At 43.4% G+C, this 20,545-nt stretch overlaps 1 protein-coding gene across 8 annotated transcripts in view; it reads left to right on the top strand.

The window, feature by feature from the left end:
* The window catches only part of LIN54 (lin-54 DREAM MuvB core complex component), a 34,584-nt gene that overhangs the window by 9,015 nt on the left and 5,024 nt on the right, over positions 1-20,545 (top strand). For 5 of the 8 annotated variants that reach the window (XM_082760139.1, XM_082760141.1, XM_082760140.1 and 2 more), the window contains exons 2-10: positions 3,232-3,959; positions 9,198-9,318; positions 11,952-12,097; positions 13,657-13,812; positions 16,192-16,408; positions 17,148-17,221; positions 17,377-17,574; positions 18,602-18,693; positions 20,025-20,096. In XM_082760139.1, the coding sequence (XP_082616265.1) occupies positions 3,267-3,959; positions 9,198-9,318; positions 11,952-12,097; positions 13,657-13,812; positions 16,192-16,408; positions 17,148-17,221; positions 17,377-17,574; positions 18,602-18,693; positions 20,025-20,096 (1,769 nt within the window). In that variant the 5' untranslated portion in view covers positions 3,232-3,266. The remainder of the gene's footprint in view (positions 1-3,231; positions 3,960-9,197; positions 9,319-11,951; positions 12,098-13,656; positions 13,813-16,191; positions 16,409-17,147; positions 17,222-17,376; positions 17,575-18,601; positions 18,694-20,024; positions 20,097-20,545) is intronic. The other 3 variants (XM_082760144.1, XM_082760145.1, XM_082760146.1) reach the window with 3 other exon arrangements.

The raw sequence follows: 20,545 nt of genomic DNA, 5'->3' as shown, positions 1-20,545 counted from the left end.
TTTGTCCCTCAGATGCTTGTACCAGCAGTAACCTTGTCAGGGTAGGACTTCACTCCGGTGTTTCATCGTTCCTCCTCTTGGAAGGCTCTTGCTGTCCGTAGCTCAAGAATCCGAAGGTATTTGCCCTTGCTGGCTCCAAACAGCTCTGCTCCGCCTTCAGGTGCCCGCTGTGCCTGGCAGGGCTGCTTGCTTGCCATTTGGTTCGCTTCGTGGGGCAGCAGGTCTGGAGACCCCAGAGCCATCCCTGCCACCAGGGGCTGTGTCGGATGTGATGCCTTCATGAAGCTTTTGGGTTAGGGCTTCACTTTCCCCTTCCAGGCGGCTGCTTGTGCTCAGGGCATTACTACAAGCTGCACCCCGGACACCCTGGTCTGTCAGCCTTCCTGTCAGAGCATGTATTTTTCCCCTGGACAGTTCTCACAGTGCAGAGCCCTCGCTGCTGGCTGTGCAGACTGGGAGCTCAGCTGTTTTTACCCAGCTGGTGCTACTGCCTTTGTGCTCACTGCTTTCCACACTGCTGTTTTACTCTGCCTGTTGTTTTGATATGTTTTTTTCCTGTTTAATGTGATAGATCTGCATGTTTTCACAACAAAGGTGTAATAATAGCACTCAATACTTAACACGGTTACTTTCCTGAAGATTTCGTGTTGGCATACTGACAAAGAAAAGGGGAAAAGAGATCAAAGTTCACAGGTAGCTGTCAGAACCCTTATCTCCATTCTGCATTTTGCCAATGTCATCACGTGTTGATCCTCCGACTTAGAAATCTTTTAACCTTCGTGAAGCTATATTGATAGGAACGTGGTGATCTTTTTTTAATAAGACTTTTTAGAAACAAATACAGCATTCAGGAGTATTGGAGCATGAGGTCGGGCAACAGCAAGGTTCAAGTTGTTCTCTGTTTTCTTTCTTGTGAATATCAGGTGTGGGTCTGTGCCCTCAGACAGATGGGCAGAGGTGGGCCACTTGAGCTGGTCTTCACTCCCTGCTGCCCTCCTAACTGCTGTCTGCTCTCTCAGTAGGTGACAGAAAGTAATTCAATGAAGTGATTGCTGCCAAACCTTGCTGATGATGCACTTCAGTCCCTAATTTTTCTCTGTTTATTTACTTTACTATTTTTGATGCATATTTAGCTAATTTTATGTCCTGAGCAGTGCTGGGGTAGAGTCTTCTATTAAAGCAATCTTCTTTCCATAACTTTCTAGGAGAGCTTTTAATTTGTTGCATGACCATTGTTCTGTGGCATGAAATGATCTGTTTGTGAAACTGACCATACAGTCCTGGGGGAGTTCTTCAATCCCATGGTGTGCTTACCCACTTCTTTGGTGTAGGTTTTCTTTCGGTTGTCAGCTACAAACATCTAAAAGCTTACAGATGCGTCCTTCTTGGAGGTCTGGGTAAAGCTCTGGCAAGGCCAAGTGACTCCAGGTGTAGGTGGTGAAGCCAAAGAAACTTCGAAATCTGGTTAAAATAGCGGTGTATTTTCTCTGTGCTCGCTCGAAGGTCTCAAATCCGTTAGAATGTTAAGAGTTTGGTGACCTTTTATTATTGGAAAACATTTTAGTAGAGGAGCTGAAAAAATGGAAACAGTATGTTTGCTATAAAAACATTTGCAAAAGTAAACAGCTGAGTGGTTGAGAAATCCTGGGTAAATACCTAAAAATATGATGTGCTTGGATGTTGAAGTGGCTTTTGATGACAGCAGCAGGTAGGACAAGATTTTCATCATTTCATTTCGTGCATCTAGTTCAGCTCTATCCAATAAACAAAGAAATCAAACAAGTGAGGTACGTTTGTGTTTTCTTTTTCTTGCTGTTTTTGATGACATGAGCCTAAATACAGTAATGAAAGCCATCTGTAAAGCGGTAAGACCTCATACCTCAAGAATCTTGCAGTGTTGATGGCTGTATACTGTTATTCCAACCACATGTAATGTTTCTTTTCTTTTAACTTACAGGTTTTAATGCCTGACTTGAAGCAATGTATGTCTTTTCCCTCTGCATTTTGATATGCGGGAGGTTAGAACTCAGAGTTCTGTTTAAAATCCTGACTCTGTTGCATTTTTCATTTCATTTTTTTCAAAGAGAGAGAGGTATTTAGCAACCGTCTACTGGTTTGTAGCATAACCAAATGGTAAGAATAAAGAATATAAATAAGTTCCTTTTGCACTGTATAACTGTTTAGATACATATAAGCAGTGTGTTCTGCTTATGCTGCTGAAGTATACTAAGAATGGCCTTTCTTCTAGGGAATAGCACTTAGAAATGCAACTTAAAGCAGTATTGTTTGAAATAATTTAAGGGTGTGTGGAGTACGTATACCCGTGCTGTGTACTCACCCATGCAGCGCCTGAGTGTGCTGAGGGGTCAGCAAATGGAGGAAAAGCTTTGAGGTGCTGCGTGCAGCCTCTGGCAAGGATGCGGTTTGTGGCAATAGTGGGTGCAGCTGCTCCCAGCACCGTCCTTAAGGTTTCTCAAGTGGGAACTGACTGGGGCTCCGAAACTAACTGTGGATTTGCTATCTGAGATGGTCCTTTCAGTAACCCATGCAAAAAATCCTGTTAGCATTCAGACAGGGTAGTGATTGTTTGGCTTTTAGGAAGCACTTTGAGTTGGGGCTCTTGCAAGTAGAAAAAGAAAAATTGAGTTGCATTTCTCCGTGCCAGCAGAGAGGAATGGACGTTCACCGTGGAAGGGCAGGACTTTAGCTTGCTACTGCGGCTGGTTTCTGGGGTAAATACAGCCCCTTACCAGGCATCTGTTTGTTTGCCTGACAGTTCTGAAATGAGGATTTAGACAAGGATGAACCCCATTACTTCAGCTCTGGGAATCGAGTCGCTGATACCTTGCTAGTAGATGTTGACGTGTGTGACAAAAGTCATCACTGTCTATTGGATTTGCAAAGCTTTTTACCTCCTGCTTTATATCTCAGTAAGCTTAAATCTCTGAACAACATACTGTATCTTGGGGGGAATGCTTTCTCTAGGCATACAAAATTGCCAAGAGTGGACTGGTAATCAACAGGAAGTTGACACCTTTATTTCACTTTAATGGATCATGTTGAAGAGCTTTGGTGTAAATTCTTGTAACTAAATCCAGCTAAATGGGTTAGTTGTTAAGAATTTCTGCTACTACATTTTCTTTTTTTGGTGATGTCATTCATAAAGCTTTGCAAAATGTCTGTGTTCTGGAAACCACTCACTTCTCTTTGTTTTTTCTCCTATTATTGCAGTACCTGCTCTAGTCACCACTGCCAAAACTGCCACAATGGAGGTGGTTTCAGCAGAAGTGAACAGCTTGCTCCCTGAGGAAATAATGGACACCGGGATAACGCTGGTGGAAGATGACAGCATCGAGGCGGTTATTGTGTCATCACCGATGGGAGATTCTATTCCAATGGAAACAGAACTGGAAGAAATAGTGAACATAAGTTCCACCGGTGACTCTTCGACTACGACTACAGCCCCAGTCACCGCAGAAGCGGTTACTGCGCCCAGTAATCACTCAGGCGATGCGGCGGTGAACACCGCGACTGCCAAAACTGAGGGAAACTCGATAGTAAAGCCTGCCTTTCAAAGTGGCCTCCATAAACTCGGTGCTCAGACCCCGGTCACGATCTCAGCCAATCAGATATTTTTGAACAAGGCTGCCGACCTCAAAATAGGCAATCAGAGTATTAAACCAGACGGGCAAAAGCTCATCGTAACAACTTTGGGCAAGTCTGGCCAACCCATTGTTTTAGCGTTACCCCATAGCCAGCTCCCGCAGGCGCAGAAGGCTGCATCCCAAGGCCAAGCCGGAGACTCGAAGGTACAAGGCCAGCAGATCAAAGTTGTTATCGGAGGCCGGTCAGAAGTGAAACCTGTTGTTGGTGTCTCAGCTTTGACGCAAGGAAGTCAGCTGATAAATACTGCCGCCCAGCCTTCTGTTTTGCAGACCCAGCAATTAAAAACAGTACAGGTAAAGTGAGTTATGCTGATGAAACCTCTGTAAAACAATTCTGTTGGTGCAACTGTTGTCTGCTTCCTTCGCTGACTGCCACGCGGTTGCTTTCAGCCTTCGCATTCATTCCTTGTATAAAAGTACAGTGCTGCTCTTAGCCTGCTTTTTCATCTGTGTAGGCATTTACAGTCTTAATGTCTTCTACCTCTAGCTACTGTCTAGGAATTTAGGGTTTGCCTCAGAGAAAGTGAGCTATCAAAATTCATTGAAGAGAGTTTTCCCATTGTTTTCATTTGATAAAAATAAATTCTACATGCTTTCAGAAGACTGAATTGAACTCTTTATGCCTGGCATTTCTTTATTCAGAATGTGCACGGCTTTCCTCTTGTATGATCAAGTAGCTTCTGCCTCTTACATTGAGCTTGTTATAAATAAAGTCTCCAAAGAACCGTACGGTATTTGAGAAGTGACAGAAAGGTACATCTCATCTGCCTCAAATCTGCTTAAGCTTATCAATAGATATTGATCAACTAGGCAGAATTGTAAGTTGGATGTCTCTTAAGTGCTGTTTCCCAACTCAGGCATGGATCTGGAGGTAACTAAAAACAGAATCTGATGGGATCTGAAAAGGTGTTGTAAAACTCAAGTTATTAATGAAAGGGCCTGATTTTCATCTCATGTGTGGCAGAACTAAATGTGAACAACTTCTTTCTAGATGACGGTGAAGAAAAACTAGAACTCAGTGCACGTTATGGTGGAAAATGATAATTGAAATTAGTGAAATGAGAAAGGAAACTGAAAGTACACGAATGAAAACAAATTTCCCGCACTTGAAATTCTTCAAGTAACTTTTAGTGTTACTTTTAAGCATGCCATGAGCACTGCTAAGTTCCCCCGCTAGCATTTCATGGTAAGCACGCATAAGCAACTGTCCAGGTAGTTTGGTTTAAATCAGCAGATGATCCCTGCACCGGTATCTGCTTTCCCCTCCTTCGTTGCTGTGTCATATCTCCAGACAAAACTGTTTAATAGTTATGACTATTTTCAAGATGTCTATGCACTCCGTGTGTGGCTCCTGTTTTTGTGCCTTCTGATGTTCATGATACAGTTGTCATTACAGTTTTCAAAAAAGCGATATCACCACAGGGATCGATCACCAGTAGGATCGTTTCCTACTGGCTTCAGTTACTGCCAACTAGCACATAAATGAAAGAGTACGATATTAAGAAAATAACTGCGATGAGCTTTTGCTTCCATGAGGTTACCTGTGCCATCCGTGACCAAGAAACTGACTCAGTGATTGATATCTGTTTGTCGTGAGGAATTCTACAGGCTCCTTAATATAACCCATTGTAAATGGGCTTGCATCCCTTTGTTAATCCATTTAATTGCAGTTGGGTTGAATTTGTTTGTTATGGTCTTTCTATTAAATCTTTGCTTCCTTTTGCAAAATGGAATGAATTATTGATGCCTGATATTCCTTTTTTTTTTTTTTTTTTCCCCTGTAAGGAGATGAGGAAGTAGAAATGAAAAGCAAGAAGGCAGAGTTCAGTTTGTTAAAAGTGACCGATACTGCAGGAAAGACAACTACACGTGCAACTCCTAGACAGTACGTCTCCCTGCAGGAAATTACTTAATTATCAAAAGGATATAGGAGGCTAGGTGAGAGAGTAAGACCATGAATCTATCATAGATGACAAGGGAGGTAACCCACGCTTAGAAAATGATGTCATGCATTAACCCCATGATCCTGAGGAGCCTCTCAGCCTTTCAGTGCCTTCTTGGCACCTCCTGAGTGGAAAAGGAAGCAGTGAATGCTTCCCTGCTTCCCAAGGGTCTTGTGTAACTTAACGCATGTGAAGCGGTTTCGGATGCAAGGCAGCGCAGCAGCTTGACTTTGTGCTGAAAAAACGAATTGATAGGAGGTGATGCCTGGGTAGCTATCAGCTCTGTATAGTTCTCCTTACATTACCAATTTTGTAGGGGCTTTGCAGGTCAAAAATAAAATCCTTTTGTCTTACTGGAATCTAATTGTGACGCTTGAGATCTCAGCACTTGAGAAAAGGCAGAGTTGATAGAGTTCTGCAAAATGTGCCTTGGAATCCTCCGCTCCCTCTCTGACTGTGATGTTAGAGGTATGAAGCTATGGGGTGTAAAACAGCGGGACCTCGGGCTTCTTCTGGAGCAAGAGGTTTATTGCTCTCCCTTCTGTAGACCTTGTGTAGATCTGGTCGGTTTGTTGTGATATAGTAGAAACCACTGCCCTGCAGTGGACGAAACCATTTGGCCAGCACATAATTCCAGCCTGGGACTCTGCTTGCATGCAGGCTGAAAAAGCACGATGTGCTGGCATGCTACCTGGCGCTTGGGTGAGAAGCAGAGGCCCAGAGCCATCACCACTGCTGCGGCTGAGCTGCTCCAACCTGAACTTGTCTGGATGTGGTAGCCGGCTCCACATTTAGGTGGTTACATCCGCGTGTCTGTAGCTACTGTGACAAGACAACTGCCACACTGTCAGCGTGGCTTTGTCTCACTGTGGGAAAATAACCTCACACACTCCCTAAGCCCACAGCAAATCTCTGCGTCTGACTCAGGGCCCTTATTATCTTCTCTCAAGTAGGCTGTTGTCTTCTATTTCCAGACTCTGTGAGGTTTTTTTCCTGTTATGCCAAGTAAAAATTAGATAGGGTGTGGCTGCATGGAGGAGCTCCCATGAGGTCATCTAGGGAGTGGGTTTATGCTATGTTAGCTCCTTTGTGCTAAGTGGCTGTGGCTGTTCCTAGCCTGCAGTAAATTCAAGGTATGTGAGTGCCTTTTTCTGTAATAATACCACGTTGCTTGACAGTTGAAGGCAGGCTGGTCATGGAAGCACACTTGTTCATCTTGTTTAGTGGGAAGAGCTTAGGGAGACACCCTTGAAATAAAGATGCTTGCACGTTAAGCTTTTCCTTTCTGCAGGGGGAAGAAGGCTGCTGTGTGCTTCTTAAACTAATAATTTTCTTAGGGAAGAGCTCTTTGCTCTATGAAGTACTTCTGCACTCTAATTCGAAGTAACTTTCCGAGAGCGTGCTTAGCTTACACAGGCAAAAAGGAGCAATGGTCACCTCCTTGTGATCAGCACAGGCAGTGACAGAGGGCTCCAGAGAAGTTGCTCTTGCTGAAGCATCGGGAGGACGTTCTGTCACCTTGATTATTTCCTCTGGTGTCTCCAGTCTCTACTGAAATGGGTAATGAGCTTCCCACCTTAGCCTGGGAGGCTCTGGCAGACACTGGGGCTATCGATGCTTCAGAAAGGCTCACTGCCAAGGGGCAGCCAGTGGGGCATGCGGGTTTTTCGCCACATTTCTGAAAGCCTGAGGGAGTTCCGTCATTTCTTAGAAAATGTAGAGCTGCTGCTTCCCAGTCCATCAGTTTCCCAAAAAAAAAAATCTGAGGAGGGTATCGCAAGTTGAGCCCCCTAGAAGCAGGGCTGCTCGTGTTGACCAGCTCTTGTTCTGGGATTTTTACTTTTCCCTGAGATACTCGCTGGTAACAGTTGGCTGGTGTTTTACAAGTGTTTATGTGAGTAATTTAAGCATGGATAATGACTGTTCGTGAGAAACAACTGCTGCTGTTTGCGTGCTCACTGTTCCTGCTAGGTGTTGGCCATGTTCTGGGCCAGACTTTGCCCTTGCTTCGGAGACTAGAAGCGTCAGCAGGTAAATTGTGGTGATAACTTACAGCAGGATTAGGATGAATTTCAACAGCATGGCAATCTCCAATCTGGTGCTGCCCAGGGTCAGAGCTGCCTGGGGGCCCCTGGCCTCAGCCGGGTACAACTCGAGCACGCGGCGTGGGGTTTGCTGGCGGTGCGAGGCCAGGAGCTGTGGTGCCACCCTGGGGCTTCCCAGCTGTGCTGCCAGCACGCTGCGGGCAGCCCAAGCGGCCTCACGCACCCTCTCCGCAGGCAGCCCGCTGGATTTGTTGCACGCTGCCGACCACTTGCAATGCTTCGGCACCGCGCTCCTGTAAAGGAGGTGTTTGCAGACAGCAAACACTATAAATAGGGGTTTTGTGTAGGAAACCACAACATCCAGCCTACTTGATTGCTTCATTTAAGCAATTGCATCCTTCTCAGGCTGTTGAAAGTAGCTGTCATCTCTGTATTTGTCTCCATGTGTAAGGTTTCTCTGCTTGTTTATGTAAAAGGAACAGATGTGTTATCTCGATGTGGCTCCCCACGTTGGTGCCATCTCATGCTTCTGTGACCTTGCTGCAGGTTGTGGCCAGTGCCTGTGGGATGCACACAGGCATATGGGGCAGAGGAGAGGCAGGATAGGGCTCATCTGCGGGCCTGAGTACAGTATTACTTACGGGAGAAGATCCTAATGCTTGCCCTCATCTGCTGGCAGCCTCGAGAGTTGGTGGTTTAAAGCCGTCTTTGGAAGAAGTCACCTCTAGGCTGAATTTTCCACGCCTGCATGCCAGGGTATAGAAACGGTTGGGATAAATCCATCTGGTAGCTGCCCCTTCAGCGTGGAGAAGGGAGGAAGAAGTTCTGATTGTCCTTGTTACCAAACCCTGCTGAAAAAGCCTGTACGTTGGTGCAGTCCGTCTCATTGAACTGCACGTACCCTTTCCTGGTCCAGCTGCACTGCAGAGGGGAGATGTCACAGAAGGGACACACAGCCCTACTCTTGGGCCTGGATGTACTGATTTGCTTTTGGCTAGTCCATGTCCTAGAATTTCAGGGGCTGATGATCCACGTTCCCTTTTCCCTTTTGCAGGGTAGGAGTGTGCTGCTGTGTCAGAACAGCTGAGGAAATGTTTCCAAGCAGTGAAGAAACATTTCAGAGCTGTAGTGGTCTCATTTAAGTGACTCAAGGAGCAAGTTATGTCCTGGGTGGCTGAAAAAGTAACTTTTTTGTAACCTTGAAATTTTGAGACTTGGCTTTTAACTTGAATATTTTTTTTACATAGGCAGGCCACAATATTTTCAGGACAATAATAAGGTGCCTTGAAAATGAGGTGTGTTTGTTCAGGGATACCTTATGAGATAGCTGTGAGGGGTTTGGCTGTCCTGCTTTGCAGGCTGGCTCTCTCAAGAGGCATAGATGATAACCCAGTTCTCTCCAACATGAGAAATGGAGGTAAAGTGTGAGATGATGAATTATTCTGTCTGTGAATATTGCGCTCTATCTTGTATGATGTCATTAACATGATGATTTAGATCTAAAACACTCAAGTTATTTGAGAATTTTTTTATCCGTCTTTCAGATTGCGAAGAAGACCCGAACCCCAACTTCTGGCCCAGTGATCACCAAGCTGATCTTTGCAAAACCAATCAATAGCAAAGCCGTTACAGGGCAGACCACTCAAGTGTCACCAGTCATTGCAGGTTGTACTTACTTGACTTGTTTTGCTTTATGATTTTTTAAGGTTATTCAAAGAGATGGCAATTGTAGGGTTTTTTTCCTGTGTTGATTTTTATTATAGTTTCTGTTCTAACACCTCAAGCAATTGGGGGAAAAATCAGCAAAGATTTTGATGTAGGTAGAAGCAGATAAATGTATCACAGAATCATCTAGGTTGGAAGAGACCTCCAAGATCACAGAGTCCAACCTCTGACCCAACAAGTCCTCCAATAATCCGTATCCCTAAGCTCTACATCTAAACGTCTTTTAAAGACCTCCAGGGATGGTGACTCCACCACTTCCCTGGGCAGCCCATTCCAATGCCTCACAACCCTTTCAGTAAAGAAGCTCTTCCTAAGATCCAGCCTAAGCCGCCCCTGGCACAACTTTAGCCCATTCCCCCTCATCCTGTCACCAGGCACGTGGGAGAACAGACCAACCCCCACCTTGCTACAGCCTCCCTTGAGGTACCTGTAGAGAGCGATAAGGTCGCCCCTGAGCCTCCTCTTCTCCAGGCTGAACAAGCCCAGCTCCCTCAGCCGCTCCTCGTAGGACTTGTTCTCCAGGCCCCTCACCAGCTTCGTCGCCCTTCTCTGGACTCGCTCGAGCACCTCCATGTCCTTCTTGTAATGAGGGGCCCGGTAGTGGTCAGTAACCTTACACTTTGCTCGTTTAGGTGACTTAGACTTGAATCATTTGATTTTTGGTGGGGTTGTATGCAGGTAACATTTAAGGTACGCAAATTATTTCCAAAGGACGCACATAGAAAGCCAGTCACCTTCAGAGCTGTTTCTAGACTGCCCCCCCTCCGAGCAGACCTAAAATATTTTCCACATATGAATGTGTTAAGTCCTTACGGAACCAGGACTTGTGCTACTTGTAAAAAGTCACACATATGCATCTGAACTAAGGTTTTTTTGTGTTTCAAAAACCCGACAAGCCACTTCAAACTTTTCATTTGGCAGTACGTGAAAACTGACAAACAGTTAAAGAACCAGAACAGAAATAGTTTTTGCAAGTTTTTATTGTTCCATTAGATTTCTATAGCTTGCTGTCTCCAGAGAGAAAAGAAACATGCAGGTCACAACAGATCTGCATCATACTGACTAGCAAATGTGTTATTAAAGAAATAAGCTTCCAGCTTTTCAATCAATAAGCTGGAGGACAGCAAGTACTTTTCCCTGAGCTGGTGAGGTGAAGATGCTTCTCTAAGTGAAATCTTCCTAAACATCTTCCCTTCCCCTCACAACCCCAAACAGCCAGTACAGCTTACCAGCTGAGAGGTTGGTATCACTTTAGGGAAGGTGTAGCACACATGCGTTCTGTTTAGATTTTGTGTGTGTGTTTTTCCTCAATATGATAGACACTTTTAATTGCCTGAGCATTTCTGAAAACCAAGGTGCAAGTTGTAATTTCGCAAGGATTGTCAATATAAGCAGCCAGATTCTGTTTAGGAAGCTGATGCCAAGCAGTGCAGAGGGGATGCAGTGAGAAAGGGAAAGCTATCACCAGGAAAAAAAAAAACCAAAACTAGAAGCACTGAATACTGAAGATGGTAAAATTCCCACAGATAGTGACATTTTCAGGTTGCATGTGGTTTTAGCAACCAAGTGTGCTGTTATTTAGGCTGCACAGAAGTGAGGGTTATCTCAGAGCACGTAGATTTCAGAGGAGGGCAGCTTTCTACGCGGATGACGCTTGATCATGTTAGTTGCAGCTGACCCAATTTTCATGTCATCAGTTGGCTTTGGATGGCAAAGTGACACTGCTTTTTCTTATATTTTGATATATATAATATGAGAGAATTGCTGAGAGAGGCTGTGACAGAAACACACATCTGAGCCGAAGTGCAGCAGAGGAAGGCTCAGTGGTCAAACACTCTTTGGAAAGCAGCTTAAAAGTATGAAAAAAAAAATCTATTTTCTGCTCTTGCAGAGTTTGCAATATTCATGAGGCTGATTTTGTGATTCAGAGCTGCTGTTTTTGATGTTTAAGCTTCTTTGCTATTGCAAAAGCAGATGGTATAGGGAGTTGCACCTCCATGCGTATTTTCACAGGAGTATCGTGTATTGTGTTAGGCAGTGAAAAAGCCAACCACCAGCACAAATGGAATGAAAAAAAGTCACAGTTGGATGTAGAGAGACACCAAGCGCCTTTTTGGTGGTCGCTGTCATAGAGCTAGTTTCTGCTGGCAGAGTGTTAAAGGGAAGTGCCCCTCCACCCCTTCCCAATTCACAGTTTTTCTGTACGCTGGCAGTAGCCCAGGGACTTGGTAGCACGCTGCCAGCTGGCTGAGTGCTTGCGTGCAGCGCAGGTGTACTGGAGGGATGCGTGCCTGGGGACGCTGTGCTGGCTTTCGAGAATTACCAGCTGGATGCGTCAGAAAACTCAAAGTAAACGTCAGTTTTGTTAAGCCTGAGAAAACTGTTCCTTCATTTGTAGTAATGCGGATTGTTTTTGCTTTCTTTCTGAATTAAGTTAAAGAATTCCACTGTCCTTCCTGGTAGGTAAGGTACCCTCAGAAGCAAGGATCAACAGCGTGCTAACCAGGGAAAACTTGAGCTTTACGAGTTCCAAAAGGGGATGCTGAAGCTGACCGTGTCTTTGTTGATTATAGGCAGGGTTCTTTCGCAATCTGCTCCAGGAACACCACCAAAGACAATAACGATCTCTGAGACTGGAGTTATTGGATCCTCTTTGAGTACAACAACACAACAGACACCGAATAAAATAGCTATCTCACCACTCAAATCCCCCAATAAGGTAAGGACCCCACTCTGGCTGCAGCCCTCCCATCCCTGCTGCAAAGTGATCTGAATGGAGCTCTGTGTTTGAGTCTTGGCTACGAGCTGTCTGTGATCCTGCCACTCCAGAGCCTCCGTTGCGTGGCACTACGCTCTGCGTTAATGGCCCACGCTGGGTTTTTCAACCGCCTCCTTTAATGTGGTTTTAAGTAAATAGGCAGTACTGCGTTAATTTCCCATTCCTGTCACTTCTCGCCATTCCCTCAGCATCCGTTCCCAGAGCAGCTGTTCTCCCCTAGCCAAGCGCTCAAATAATCCCTTTTTTTGTCTTTAAATGCATTCATAAAAATTCAACAGGCTGTTTAAGAGGAGACCTTGGTTATGTTAATAGGTTAACATTTACTAACTGTCGCCTGGTGCTGCATAGATAATTTAGTCTTCTCTAATCTTGTCTGACAGAAATGAGATTGGCAATGATCCTTGAGAGAACTGGAGATTGGCACAGGCAGGCAATTGATAGGAAGATAACTCATGTGATACAGACAAGCATCACGGCGAGGCTGAGATTTTAGACCTGATTAAAATTGCCTTGAGAATAGGAATATTACTGGAGAAAGGATGATTGTCGGGGGGAACCAAGACGTATAATGCATGCAAACTAAGTAGCAGGTATAAAAACTAGCACAAGAATTAAGATTTTCTTATTTTGGGTGTGCTTTTAGCTACGGAGAGTTAGACAAACAGATTTGTGTTTCAGAAATATTGCTGGGAAAAGCATTGCAGGGAAGCTGTTAAGTCAATCTTATAATAAAAATTAATAGATGAGTGGGAGTGAGAAGACTTCGTGCTACCTCTTGAGTTTACTGTAGATAAATAATTCTAAGTATCTTTTAAAAACAAATGGTTTCAAAAGCTGGGTTTCTTTTTGTTAAAACTTGAAGTAGGAATTTTAAAAACGAGTTGAAAACTGACCTTGGAAGGGTTGTGGGTGTTTAGAACAGAGTATTGAAATGATGCGCTCTGCAGAAATTTCTGGTCAGAAAACTGGATCATTACAGGAGTCAGAAAGGAAAAAGTATCAGAAAGAAAAAAAAAAAAAAAAAACGAAATAAAAAAGTTGAAAAATACTTATGAAGCTCTTATGTTTTGGCTGAATTAATAGTATAAAGTGAGATTGTTTTTCCTTTCCACTACCCTCCTCTAAAGCTTCCATTTGTCATGAAATAGTCATGGTGCTGATTAGAAAGGTGTTACCCAGAAATCTGTCCTGACAATGCTCAGGCTGAGTGTGCGGAGTTTGGGGATGGGGGTGAAAGGAAAAGAGAAGCAGTGCTAGCTTTCTGCATGGGACTTTCAGTGCTGGAAACCAGCAATGCCTTGAAGTTTCTAACATATCTCCGTGCTGTGCTTGCACAGTCAGGCCGTGTGAGTTGTGACTGAATACAGCGCCCTTGTTCACAGGAAGAACTTGAGCTACTGTGGGAGAACTGTACCTCTCTCACGAGGAGGGGGACGTGTATGTACAGGGTCTTGCATGCTGCTCAGAGATTTAAACTGCTTCTTTGTTTTGCCAAGCAGCTAACAGTGGTGTCAGTGGCCTCCCAGCCTCCCAACTCCCCCCAGAAGACGGTGGGCGTCCCACTGAATGTAGCGTTAGGACAGCAGATCCTCACAGTGCAGCAGTCAGCACCCTCCTCCCCTGGGAAGGCCATAGTCAACCACACAACCGCGCAGGTACAGACTGACTTTCCTTTAATTTCTAGCGTGTCTGCGTCTCATCTCATGCTCGTGAGAATCTAGGGTGCTAAGCTGCAAACTGGCAGTCCCAAGGTGTTCTTGTAGCAGCATTTGCTGAAGAGTTGGCAGAAACATTGCTCGGAGGAGCAGGCACTCCTCCCATCGAGGGCTGCCAACTATTGGCAGCACTCTCAAGGGCACGCACGCTTAGAAAGCAGGTGCCCATGCTGGAGAAACCCCACTTGGGGCATGTTCTTGTCTCTGCGTATTAAATCTCCCCAGTCATCTGAGAGGCACCCTGTGCCAGTAGGAAGAATTCCTGAAGTGGCTGGGTCTTTTCCACCAACGAACACTGTATTCCACTGACTAGGGCTGCTTCCTGGGTGTTTCTGAGGCTTGCAGCAATGGAGTTCATATTCTTGTGGTAAATGTCTGCATAACCAAGATGCTGTGGTCTGAGACCTATGGAATTTAAGTCAATAGTTCCATCTGTCTCATTTCTAGAAAAAAATTAAGGTTCTCCCTATGAGGTTGGATAAGTTGCCTTGCATTAATGGAAGATGAGACAGAATTGAGCAGCCTATCAAACTACAGTTCTTATTTTATCCCTCCTTTTTTGTCTTAGGGGAATCTTTTTCTATCTGAATCTCTGTATTCCTGTTTTGGTAAATACACGGGAATGTGTATGAGTGTAAATGAGCAAAGTGGACATAGCTCAGGTAGTGGACACAGTAGCATGCGCTGCAAAAGACCAGAGGCTCAGAGATTTTACTAGTCTTGTCTTAGCATGGCATGTGATAATGGGACTGGTGATAAGGAGACATAGGCACCAGCATGATTTGATATTTCGGAGTACAGCTGGCAAGATTGTTTAAAATGTATTTTAAAATATGAAATCATTCTAATGCAAGCACTCAAAGTGACAGAACTGAGATTCCTGGGTGGTAGGCATCTTGAGATCTGATCGAAAGCTATCTGAAACAACACAAGGGTTTCCCTTGTCATCACAGGGCTCAAGAAGATACCCTTTGAAGAGCTGTCACTTACATTTTACAATTTTCCCAGTTGTCTTTGGACAACAGTCAGAAATTTATGTGCTAGAGGGAGCTTTGCCCAAGCTGGTTTCCCTGTGAGTGTGGCTGTGAGTGTGCTTGCAAACAGTGCTTGTTTCCAATGGGTCTGAGTTCCTGAGGTTTCAATATATTTATTTAGGAAAAAAAAAAAAAAAAAAAGGTTATCCCAGGGAAAAACTTACATAAGAGTGAGCTTATATTTCCAGTCAAGTTATGTGTGAAATGAGATCTCAGTCTCGCAGGTGTTCGAAGCTAGGAAGCTAGGAAAATGTTATATCAAGTCATATTGTTGTATCAATTAAATTTAAAGTTAGATCTTAGTTCAAATGTACGTGATAGATTTAATATCAGTTTTAAGAGATTCTGAGAATAAGAAGCTGAACTCCAAAAGAAGTCGGATAAAAGGAGAAAGAAGAGGAATGAACTCACATTTGAGGTCATCAGAAAGAATGGTAAAATGGCTGCTATCAAGCCCACACAGTCATGAATGTTTATAAGAATAATAGACATAGACTTGTTATCAGTGTGTTGTTTGAGAGGAATTGCAAAGCTGAAGTACTGTGAATGTGAGATGTACTGCTACCCTGGCTGTGCAGCAGCACAGGTCTGCTAAAATCCGCTTCTTTCTCCTTTTGGCATTTATTATTTAGTAAATCTGTTTTGCTGCCGTTCATTGTTCTTGCTTCTCTCATTTCACAGCCTGCCCACTTTGTCATCTCTTCAGCAATCAGTTTGTGGATTCTGTTCCGTTTGCACCTCAAGGGCTGCACAGTGACTTGTGTGTGTTCATCATAAGCTGTGTCCAACAGGACCTATCTGTACACACAGATTAATCGTGCTGCAGTCCAGCACAAACAGTTCTGCAAGGAGTTCTTACTGCGTGTTTTTATTAATAGAAATATTTTTAGTTTTGTCCTCTTCTTGAGTTTGAATATGAAGTGAGCAATGTTCTCCTTAGTCAGCTGAAGTCTAATTTGGCATACACTGTATCTTGGGAAGCAGACTGAGTCATCCTACTCTTTCAAATATTAGTTTACTTGGGAGTTTGCTGTAAAGAATTGAAAACAGAACAGAGTTTGCTTTGCACCAAGCTTTGGCTGGCATTGTATCTGTTTGCGTCTCTTTTTTTTTTTTTTTTTTTTTTTTTTTTACTCTGGAAAGCAAAATATGGGGATAACTGACTGACTTCTCATGGATGCTAATGGATCAAAGAGTTCCTCACTAACGCATGGAGGAACAGACGTGCTGCTGTTCTTTCTGCCTTTGTAAAAGTAACTTTATGCTCTCTGTATTGGCTTAATAGGCTGTGAAATCAGCAGTGCAGACCATTACTGTAGGAGGAGTGGGTACATCTCAATTTAAGACAATTATTCCCTTGGCAACTGCACCCAATGTTCAGCAGATTCAGGTACCTGGAAGCAAGTTCCATTACGTCAGACTCGTTACTGCCACGACAGCCAATAGTTCAACCCAGTCGGCCAGTCAAAATCCCAGTACAAATACACAGCCTCTCCAACAGGGTAAGTGCTGGTGCTGATGTGGTGTCTGAACTAAGTTTTTAATCCTTTGTTTGGTTTTTAAGGATTTAAATAGTTACGTAATAGAAATTTTCAAGACTGCCAGATGTATCCGAGTTTGTGGTAGGTTTTCAAAGGTTTTGAGTTCTCCTGCTACCTCAGGTTTGTATGTGGAAATGCTCCCCTGTGTCAAATGGTTTCATCGTTGGGCCTGAATCCCTGCAGCATTTTCTGTTGCTTTCACCTAGCTTATCAGCATGGGGGTGACTTGTGGCAAGTGCCAGTTTCTCGGTGTGAGAAGTAGGAAGCCATGAAAGCCCACGTACATCTTGGCAAAACTACTGCAATGTTAAGATCCTTCAACATAAAATGCATTAAAAGTGCCAGATGTTTCTGATGGTTCCTGTCCATGCTTTCTGGAGCTGTGATGGAATCAACGATCTGAAACCAAGCTGTAGTATTTTAGTGTCCTCTTGGCAAAAGGAAACTGAGTGTCCAGAGGGGCTGTGCACCCAAACTGATTTTTAGACCATAGCTGCTAAGCATATGCCCGCACTCTTGTGCGCATAACTGTTCATGTAGGTGGTATTTTGGCATAAGTGTTGCCTGCTATGAGTTTGGTCAGTTATTCTCAGCGTAGTTGCAGTATTCAGTGTCCTTGGATTCTCTGCATATGGAAGTCTTGACTCAGCTCTGCTGAGTGAATAACGTGTGTTAATGTAATGTCATGTCTTCATTGCAGCAAAGCCAGTGGTGGTGAATGCCACCCCAGTGCGGATGTCTGTTCCCATAGTGCCGGCCCAGACTGTGAAACAGGTAAGCTGAATGTAAAAGGCATATTACTGGCTTGTCAGCTGGATGAAAAAGTCCAATTTCAGCACCATCATGAAATGTTCTATTTATAGAAGTGCATTCTGAACAAAAAAAAAAAAAAAGTTGGGGCAAGATTTCATCAAGACTTTTCTTTCCAGGTGGTGCCCAAACCAATCAACCCAACTTCCCAGATCGTCACTACCAGTCAGCCCCAACAAAGACTTATTATGCCAGCCACTCCACTGCCACAGATACAGCCCAACCTCACCAACCTTCCCCCAGGCACTGTCCTGGCACCAGCACCTGGCACAGGAAACGTCGGCTATGCAGTCCTTCCAGCTCAGTATGTCACACAGGTACAGTCTTAACCCAGAGATAAGTAGGAAAGTAGTGCTGTTATGGAACATCTTGCCTTCCAGTTAGAAGTCCTTGCTGCCCAGCCAAGGGGTTAGGGGTTAGTTGTACGCTTTGTCAAAATCTATCCAATGCTGAGAATGAAAAGGAGAATAACTGAAACCCCCTGCTGAAAGCTGACTAGCCAGTCTGTTCAGACAAGAATTCAGTCAGCCTGTGGCATCACCAGTACCAACCTTTTTTTTTTGGATCCCTTTTGGTTTTGTTAAAGCTGCTATTTGTCCCTAAAAACAGTTGTATTGCACTTCTGTGCATTTGCCCAAATGTTATCTTAAAGTGAAGAATACCATTTTTTGGAAAACTACTCAGACATTTGGTGTTCTAGACACAACCTGTCTCCTTCAGGCTGTGCACCGCAGGTCCACATCTTAAGTGCCAGTCTGTCTTCAAAACCTATCATAGCAGGAGAAAAGAGCTGTGTGTAGGTAGACAAAAAAAAAAAAAAAAGTAGCCCAAAACAGTGTCACCTAGCAAGTTCTTAGGGGTGATTCCTTAATAAGATAAACAGTGTGTGGGTCCAGATACAAAGATAAGTCGGGATGTAAATAATTTTGTTTTAGTTAAGTAATAAGGAGCTTGTAGGTGAAAGGGGCTACTCAAGTCATTTGTGCAGAAAGTGATCCTGATCTGTTGGCAGTCAGGGATGCTTAAGAAAACAAGAGTGAGATTCCTATTTTCAGGAGCTGGAACTGTTTGTGGTCTGAACATTTGTTTGTAGTCTGCATTATCCATATGTCTGTAGACACTGTGTTAAAGAACAAAAATATCATCTGAAATACTGGGGTTTTGCTAAATATGAAGACTTGAGCTTGCTGCCTGGTCCATGTTCTGCAAATTTCTAAATCTGTGCTTGCAAGCATATTATTTTTTATAACAGTAGCTGGAAAGCTAAGTAAAATACTTAGTACAAGTCCTCTTGAGCATGCTTTAATTTATTTCATGTTACACATTACCTTTTTGTTTTGTTAGTTACAGCAGTCATCATATGTATCTATAGCAAGCAACACTGGCTTCACAGGGACATCTAGTATTCAGTCCCAAGCACGGCTACCGTTTAATGGGTGAGTGTTTTATAAAGGTTGCTGGAAAAAAAAATAAAAGACAGCAAACCTGCAGTATAGGCTGATGAATTTGCAGACTTTTTTTCAGTACCATTATAAATAAAGGCAGGGACTCAGATGTTGGGTTTTGTGGGATTTCGAAGGACATCAAGTATACCGTGTTGTGGGTAATAATTCTGACAAAAGGACATGCATCTAACTAAGAATTGAACTACCCTCCTGATCAAAGCTATTGCAGCCCCCTCCACCATCTTTGGGTTTGTTTTCTGTTCCTATGGCAGAAAGTTGACCTGAAAATTTGTTGATGTTTGTGCTTAATTTTGCATCAGAGCCTGAGAGCTACAGGCTTGAGCTATTTTTCCACGTTGCTGGAAGGAGGTACTGGTCAATACAGGAGCAAGATGCTTAGCACAAACAAATCCAACCAAACCTCAAAATGCATCTCAAGCCCAAAATGGTTCATAATAGGAGGCTTTGGTTTTGTTTGTTTGTTTTTTTTTCAATATTGTATTTTCACTTGAAAGATGAAAATAACAGCTAACGTGAGATATTTTCCCTGCATTGACCCAGCCAGCTTTCAGCTGTTCTGCGTTGTCCTTTTGCGTTATTATTTGTTGGAAATTGTGTATGCCAAGGTGCTTTTTGTTGCTGCAACCTAAACTGTGATGCAAACTAATCCTTAATCCAGATGCAGCTATCCAAATGAATGGGTTTGATTTAATCTCCCTGGTATTATGTGCAGAAATTGCTGGATAGGGATGGAATGAATCTCATCAAAAGCGATTAGTGACACAAAATCCTAGTTTTTAAGAGCAGTTAAAGCCTGTGTTTGATATAAAACTCATCTTTGAGCTGAATGCCATGTTTTGGCTTGCTTGCCCACTGTTCTAGGTGTAGTCAATTTTGTTGTTGTTTTTCAAAGGTAAAGGCACGATCTTAATCTATGAACCTTTTTTGGACCTAGTCCCCTTGCATGATGACAGGTGCTGGGGAAGTTTTTTCTGACTGCCATTTGCAGTTGTAGTGCATCCTCTAGCTTTAAGCTTCATTTCTACTTAAGACATGTAGGCAGATTTGCAACAAATAACCCAGCTTTTTCTGGGTTGGAAATACACTATATATAATAGTTACTTACATCAGCCAAGAACCTAATGGCAAGGGAACATAAAGACTTCTCAGAATTTTCATCATCAACCGTTTACTTGAATTTAAAATAGGAAGAAACTAAAACTAATAGAACTGTGTGTATAAATAGATGTGTTTTGTGTGTAAATAGATGCAATAGATGTTTAAATAGTGTATAAATAGATACATTTTTCCCCCCTCTACAGAATTATTCCTTCTGAATCTGCAAATCGTCCCCGGAAGCCTTGCAATTGTACAAAGTCTCTATGTTTGAAATTGTAAGTACATCTTGTTTGTTGCTAAGCCTTATCCTTGACACCATATTTATGCCAAGAATCAAAAGGTGGTGTTTTTAATTATGTCAGAAATGTTATGTCTAGATTGTCAAAGCTGCTGGTGACACTGGTGGGAGATGTCCCAGTGCATGTGCCTTCATGTAACTCATGAGCTGTATGGACCCTACCATTTCATAATGTTGGGGTTCATAATGTGCCCTTGTGTGTGGTAGAGCCAATTCCACTCAGCAGCTGGAGTTGCAGTATTGCTGGGAGTGACATGACATCCCACAGTATCATCAGTGGGCATCTACTATGCTTTTGCAAATCCCTTGAGTAACACCATGCTATATGAAGTACTTCAGCAAAATTGGGCTGTTATATGTGTGTTTTTTTTTATGGTTGGTTGCGTTGCAGGGATCCTTGGTTTGTTTGTTTCAAACATTTGAATG

Source organism: Aythya marila (genome assembly GCF_965140915.1).
Source record: "Aythya marila genome assembly, chromosome: 4".
In the NCBI taxonomy this organism is placed as follows: domain Eukaryota; kingdom Metazoa; phylum Chordata; class Aves; order Anseriformes; family Anatidae; genus Aythya; species Aythya marila.
The sequence above is the reverse complement of the archived record's forward strand: the minus strand, read 5'-3'. Positions and strand labels throughout refer to the sequence as shown.